The 7,588-nt window shown below is 42.9% G+C and overlaps 1 protein-coding gene across 1 annotated transcript in view; it reads right to left on the reverse strand.

Annotated features, from left to right (window-relative positions):
• Positions 1 to 7,588, reverse strand: part of BEST3 (bestrophin 3) — an 18,349-nt gene that overhangs the window by 5,145 nt on the left and 5,616 nt on the right. Inside the window, exons 4-6 of the mRNA XM_010191939.1 lie at positions 4,137 to 4,291; positions 3,385 to 3,462; positions 2,864 to 3,016 (exon numbers count right to left, since the gene is read on the reverse strand). Of these exons, the coding sequence (XP_010190241.1) occupies positions 2,864 to 3,016; positions 3,385 to 3,462; positions 4,137 to 4,291 (386 nt within the window). The remainder of the gene's footprint in view (positions 1 to 2,863; positions 3,017 to 3,384; positions 3,463 to 4,136; positions 4,292 to 7,588) is intronic.

Raw genomic sequence — 7,588 nt, forward strand, 5'->3', positions numbered from 1 at the left:
AGGAAAAGAAGCCCACCAGAAGACTTCACTCAAGTCGATGGCATGCATCATGCTAGCCAAAGCCAAGAGACAGCATCTGAGTTTGTTCTCTGGTTCAGCCTGCTGTTTTGGATTTCTGTACCCGAAGTGACTAAAACTGCAGGGGAGAAGCACATGCCGTAGAGGAGACAACCAGTGAGCTCAGGCACCTCTGTGGTGCGGCACCTTAGACTGGGAACTAGGCTGGTAAAGGAAACATCTCTGGCTGCCCATAGCCTTATGCCGTCCTGCCCCCCCCCCGCCCCCAGGAATAAATAAATGGAAAAACCAGAAGTTTACCCTCACCATCCGCGTGATCACCAAATTACATTCTGGGGAGAAAACTCATAGCTGCTGGGGGCAGGGGGTGGAAATGAGGTAGGAAAATTAAAAAAAGAAAAAGAAGTTTGAGGAAATTCAGACTGCTTCTCTGTTTCTCAGTTCCTTGGTACAGTGAGGTTAAATATAGTCTCCTTTTCATGCTTTTCTCTTTCTGTTTGTCTTTTTAAACCCTGGTTTTGAAGCTGATTATGTCTTGCTGATCTTCCCAAGCCTTCCTGATGGTCACCAGGGCTGTGCACAGGACCAGTGGTCAGGTCCTTGGTTTAACATGGTTATGGGTGAAGCGACTATGATTAAACAGGGCTGCTCGTGAACCTCGCTATGGACAGCTATGATCTTAATAACTTATAGTAGCAAGGCAGTCACTCCTGGGCTATTTATTCCTGTGTGTCTCCAGGTTGTACCAGTGGGTAAGCACTTGCTGACTCTCCTAGGCCAGCACTTCCCAGGCCAGCAGTGGAAGAGGACAAATGAACTGCTGAGCAGAATAATGTGACAAAAGTCCCATGTAACGCAGGAGGAACAAAAAGAAGACACCTCTGCTCACACTCATTGGCCTGCCCCATGGCATTAAATTTTGGGTATAGCTATGGAAGTGCTGCAATAAGAATAAGCCAAAATACAGATTGCATTGTAGCTCTCCAGGGAAGACCCTGGGTCAGTTCAGTGTAAACTGGGGGATCACCACCCAAAAATCCACTGCAAAACCTGTCACATGAGCTAAAAAAGTGAGTAGGGCTCACAGAGGGAACAGCAGTGGTGGCCTTTTGGTTGGCTGACCTGGTCCTGGCATGTGAGACATGACTTTATTCTCCAGAAAGGAAAGTAGTGCTGGTTAACTGAGCCCTGTATTTGGACACTCCTTCTATTCCTGTGATGAAAATGGGAATTTAGAAGTGTCTCATGTGATAGGAAACTTTGTCTCTGTATTGTAGGTATAACAAACCAGGCCCAAGGCCAAGGAATGAGCTCAGTTTAGCCATCATTTTTGAGGAATTGCCAAATTACTGGAAGTCAATAGCTCAGAGCCCTTTCTGCAGCCTGGCAGCCAAAGCCCAACACGCTCAGCAGGAAACTGGCTGTAACCTTCAAGACAGAAATATCCTGACTCGGGGGCACTGCGGGTTTGGACAAACCTCCGGTCTGAGGGAGCACGACTGATATGAAATATGCTTTTTAAAACTGCTTCTCCTCCCTCATATTTCCTTATGCAGAAGATTTTTCAGTTACAATGGGATCTTGTACCTGCCATAATCAGGAGCTGGTTGGAAGCCCTGAGGCTAATTGGAAGAGATGCTACCAACAGGCTTGGGTGCCAATGAAGGGGAAACCATTCGCCCCTCAGGATCACCAGGAGGGAGGTCAAGAGGAACAGTTACAGTTTTGTAACCTGCTAGTAAAACAATAGAAGACATTGCCTAGAGATAAAGCCTTACATTTCTGTAGGAGCAATGTGCTCCCTCTGCTGCCCTAGCTTCCCTTCCTTTCTCTCCTGTGCCCTCAAGGCTGGTCCCTATGTAGCAAACCCTGTTCCCCCTATTTCCTAGGATACAGGACCAGAGGAGCTTGCCTTGCAGGCACTTTACTTTCCCCTGCAATCCACCTCCTGAGCATGCTGCATTCTCTCCTCTGCCCTTGGGAGGTTGTTGTCGGAAGGGGGCTCTGAAACTGGTCAATTTTGTGCGATTTATACTCTGACAGAAAAGTTAGCTCTAAGTGTCCAGCCATTATTAATAATCCCAAAAGGAAATCTTAATGCACATAGACTCTAATGTACCAATTCGCTTTCTATTTGAATTTTTTTTTTCAGTTAGTCTACCTTGATACTCACTGCAGAGGAGAGAACCGTCATGAGGTATATGGCTTAATTACGCAGATATCAGATTGATGGCGATATGTTAACTGAGCAGGCATCACTGGCATCCAATCCCTTCCATAACTCTTCTTTTTAATGAACGTTTTTATGCAGTGGGGTCGTAGCCAATATTGGTTGTGATTGTTTGATAGCCCTCTGGAACGGGAGACCTTTAATTGCCTGCATCTGATTAAGTTAACAGCAGATACTAAAGGCTGGCTTTGATCATAAGAAGAAAGTATGATTCAGTCCCTTTCAGCCCATGCCAGGTCTGCAGCAGCATTTCCCCATTGCACAGCAGAGTGGGAGAAAGGTTTGTTTTTTAATCTTTCATCTTTCATTTTATAGTCCATGTCCTGGGACCAGATTTTGCTGGAGCAATACTCCTGTGGGGAGTTGGGGCTGCACTGGTCCTACTAAGACTCTTTCAGGTTCCCAACCATTTCTTACTGTAACATCCATCAAGTGGAATTAAAAACATATTGCATGATATTTCTTTATGACCACAGGATACTTTGAGCTGAATTCAGCTCCATTAATCTTTGGTGATTTTACAGTGTGCCACAAATCTGACACCTTGACTTCAGCTCTGACATCTTCACCAGTCCCTGGGGAGGGTTCCCCCATGACCTTTCCAGAAAGCTTTACCTTGAGCCATCCTGCGTAGAAGAAGAACTGTAATAGCGTGAAGATTGGAATGTAAAGATCTAAGTCATGTCCCTGGTACCCTTGGTCAGGATCCAAAAATTGGCGCCCTATCAGGCAGGCAAGGAAAAAAGTATAGACTGCAAGAGTAACAACCTGCAAAGAACAAACCTTCATTGAAATAATGCAATAATATAATCTTATGCATAAGGCAACACATACCCAAAGGCCTCTGACTGCCTTTTTCCATATAGTTTACAAATCTGTGAGGGGGTATTACAAATAGAGAGGCCACAAGAATAAGTATGGCCAGGAAGAAGACCTGAGAAACATAAAAATGTTTTAGGGCTTCCCTCCCCTCTCCCAGACTATGCAAGGCCTTCAAAACATCTCTGCATTAAATATGACTTAAATGGTTAGCCATGGTCCCGTGGGAGTCTGGTCGAGTCTATGGATGGTTCTCAGCAGACTCCCCTTTTACAGAAACTGTGTTTCAAATTTTGTAAAGGATAATGTCTCAGTACCTGGGTATAGACCAGTGGAATTCCAACCCAGTCATAACCAAACAAAAGACTGCACCAAGACCGGTACTTATTCATCTCCTGTAAGAAAGAAAAAACCAGAAAAAACAAATCCCAGCAAACTAAAATTGCATGACGTTCAATTCTACATTATGAACATTTTGTTACAATTCATTTTTTGCACATGTAGAAGAATAGAGAGATAAGAAAGTGTAGTATATATAAATTCATACCATAACTATATCCAGCACCCCATTGTCACATTTGAATATTAATTTAGTTTACGGTTGGAATGCTTAGAATATTATGTATTTCTTCACAAATTATCTCCTTCAGTCTAGTGATACATGAAAGAGAATATATTATATCATAAAAAGGATGTTTGACGACTTAATGAAATATTCAGGGAGATTATCTTCCCTGAAACTGATATTAAAATCTTCAAAATGTCAAATTATTCTCATTTTTTTTTCTGGCAGCAATGAAACAAGTATGAACTTACAGTGATGTTACAATAATTTTTACTCATCAATTTCTTGCTTCAGTTAATACCTTCTTAGTCATATAAATACAATCTTAGCAACCTGCTGCTGTGTGTGCTTGAGTGTGCATTGGTACACAGAGAGAAGTGGTATAAATCTTCAGTAAGATCATTTAGATGACTCTGGAGAGTTGTACGCACTAAACCAAATTATGTAAGTGAAAAGCTACCAAATAGCAATTTCACTTTAGTTTTCTGAAGATTTTTTACTTACGTTCATCATTGTCTGCAGATCAACACTGTCTCGAATTCTTCCCTCTTTTCGTGCCTTCGATGCCAAATTTCCAAACCAGACAAATGGAACCCAGTATTTAAGGTGAGGAGACTTAAGGTCATCAAAAATTTTTCTTTCATATCTTGTCATAAAACCTAATTTAAAAAAATAAACTTCATTGATTCTGTGCAGTCAGTGCAACTGATGCTATACATTTTGAATATGTTTGAATCTGTTTATGTGATATTTGCATAGAAATATGCAAAACATTATTTATAAGTATAACTAGTAGCTTCCTCCTTTTTTGGTGTGTATTTTTTTTTTCCCCTCCAGGATAGATTTTGCTTGAAACAACATCTTTTTGCCCTCTTGATCAATATATGCAATAATTTGCTATTACTGTGTTCTCATATCTCACTGCTGACAGATTGCAGGTACAGACAATACTAAGAATTGTACAGATTACTCTGTCCACTGTCAGAAAAATAGGCAGCTGGATAGAACAGTCAAGCAACTATCACTTTTCAGCAATGATGGTTTTTAGCAGCATCTCAACATATGTCATAAGGGCAGTTATGCGATCTTCTGATTCTGATAATTTTTTGGTAAATCTGCAAAGCAGTGAGCAAGCAACAGAGGATACAAGTGCCTGCATGAAACAGAGCCCAACAGAGAGCGTGCCTTCTGCCAGCGAAATCCCTCCCTGCCAGATTGTGTTTCTTGTTTTCTTTGGGGTTACGAAGGCGTGCAAAGAGATGGAAAAGGAATTGTGTGCAGAAATCCCGCTGCGAGCGGGACACCAGGCCAGAGGACACATACCGTGGGCTGCAGGCTGAAGCTGGTCCCTGCCTGGCTGTGTGCCTGGCTAGGTGCTGGGATGGTATTACATTTCCTGCAGAGTTCCCCTGGCCTTGCAAAGCTCCACTTGCCCCTGCTGCAAGTCCAAGGTCAGAGAGCAGGGGAGCCTGGGCTGTGTGTGACAGAACCTGCACCAGAGCCACTCACTGCCTGGGACTGGCAGGTGTTTTTTGGAGCAACACCTCTACCCCCTGGGGTAAGAAAGGTTTGCTCTGCTGTCCTCTTTCCACTCAGCCTTTAATAAAAACAACTTCAGAAAAGTCACAAGGGGGAACTTCACATTTTCCTTTGTTCAAGTCCTGTATTTTCTGGGACTGGAGCAATCTGCAGCTTCTGGGATTGGAGCAATCTTCTTGGCAGAAAAGGGCCTGGGAGTTCTGGTTGACAGTCAGCTGTGTGCCCAGGTGACCAAGAAGGAGTGTGGCCAGCAGCAGTAGGGAAGTGATTGTGCACTGGTGAGGCCGCACCTCGAATACTGTGTTCAGTGTTGGACCCCTCACTATGAGAAGGACACTGAGGCACTGGAGCAGGTCCAGAGAAAAGCAGCGAATCTGGTGAGGGGTCTGGAGCACAAGTCTTATGAGGAGTGGCTGAGGGAAATGGGGTTGTTTAGCCTGGAGAAGAGGAGGCTGAGGGGAGACCTTATAGCTCTCTACAACTACCTGAAAGGTAAAGCAAAAAAACCCCAAAAAGCAAACAAGCAGCAAACCCCCCCCCCCCACGCCACTTGTGTTTTGCATGGAAATTTGAATAAGATAAAAGGAGATTTGTTAAATAAGATGACCTTTGTAAATATGCTGTTGTTGAGGAAAATGCCACTCTTGTACAGTTGCAACAAGTCAACACAGAAGGTATGAACTACTGCAACTTGGAGAAGTAACACAAGGATAGGACAGCAAATTCTGTGAAAGAGCGAATGTCAGCAGCAAGACACAGCAAGACTCCTGCAGTATTCTTGAATTTGAGAACAGAGAAGGCTATAACTTTTAAAAGACCCCTAGGTGGTTTGCAGCCAGCTCTCATAATCAACTACTCAGAAATAATCAGGCAACCAGACAAATTGACCAGCTAGTCATGACTCCTGACTCCTATAAGTCAGTCTTTCAGGCTGCCTTTGATTTTTGGCTGGCCAGCCTGCTCATTACAGGGCAGGAAAAGATCTTTCTATCAGGCTGAAACAGACAAACAGAATATCAGAAAAATGACAGTCTGGAGTAAACACTGGATGCAAGTCACCTGAGAGGCTCTGGGAAGTTGTTATCTGGAAGGACACAGCCTGAGTGGGTCATGAAGAGCAGCAAAGCTCCAAGGATCAGTTCAGCTCTCCACTGAAACTGGATACCCTTTTATCCAGAAAAACTCAACAAAGCCTTGTTTGTTTTACAATAACATTCCAGTTGTCATTATGTTTGAAGTTAAGGTGTTTGTGTTTATATTAATTAAATATTCTATTTGATGGATATTAATAGTACCTAGTAATATCAGAGAAAATATTAAACCATTTTGGATTGCTGGTGATAGTTACAGCAAGACAAACAACATGCGGTTCAGAACCGCTTGCTGTTATTGCAGCAGTAAAGAAAAACTTTATATTCCATTAAATACAAGGGAGGATACAAAACCCCAGTTATTAAAATTAAATGGTTTCTAGATATGGTTGTACTGTTTTTATTCAAGAGTATTCAAAGAATGAACTGAGGAACTCTCTGAACAAGAATGCTGGTTTTGACAAGCACTGGAAGATTGGAGCAGCTCCAGAGAACTGGAAATATTGGTCAAACACTGTGCCAAGATCTTGAAAAGGATGATCTGAGGAGTGACAGGGCACTGAATCCTTGCAAAAGCATTAAAAGCTTGACATGGGTTGCAATCTATAAAGAATCAAAGGACACTAATGTGAACAGTGTCAGCTGAAGTGACCTTACGGAAAAATTATTGATGAGAACACAAGCCTGGCTGGAAAAAATCCCTTGTTCTCTCTCTCAAGAGTATTCAGTTCTCCCATTAAAACTGAATGGTTTGAGGCAAGACTGGTTCATGGTACCCACACCAAATACTCTGAAGACTGCTGGTTAGAGAAGAAGGAACTGAACAGCGGTCATCTCCCACGTCTCCAGAGTGCCTTAACAAAGGCCAAGTAGATAGAAGTTTCACTTTCTGCTTCTGTGTTATGTATTAATTTAGGTACTTCATTTCAGAAGAGGGTTTAGGACTGCAAACTTCAGCCGTCTGTAGGTATCCATGCAGTTGCGCGCTGTCATGATTTAACCTGGCAAGCAGCTAAACACCTCATGTTTCTCTTCAGCATTTCCTGTCAGCTGTTTTGAGCTGCGCTCTGGCCAGCTGCTGACTCATTACTCATGTTTTTTAAGACTCATGTTCTTGAGCACCCAACTTCCCCCTTGCACCTTGCAGCCAACAGGATCAGTACACTCGAGACTGCTGCTAGGCATTTGATGCTTATGGTGTACCTCATAGCATCATGAATCTACATGCATCTGCAGCACACAGCTCCATAATGAATGTTAAAAAATGGAAAAGATTTTAGAAAAGAGTTAGGTTGAAGATCCAGCACTGAAGGCTGTACCTTGTAG

The sequence above is a fragment of the Mesitornis unicolor genome, unplaced genomic scaffold, assembly GCF_000695765.1.
Source record: "Mesitornis unicolor isolate BGI_N332 unplaced genomic scaffold, ASM69576v1 scaffold24099, whole genome shotgun sequence".
NCBI classification, from domain to species: domain Eukaryota; kingdom Metazoa; phylum Chordata; class Aves; order Mesitornithiformes; family Mesitornithidae; genus Mesitornis; species Mesitornis unicolor.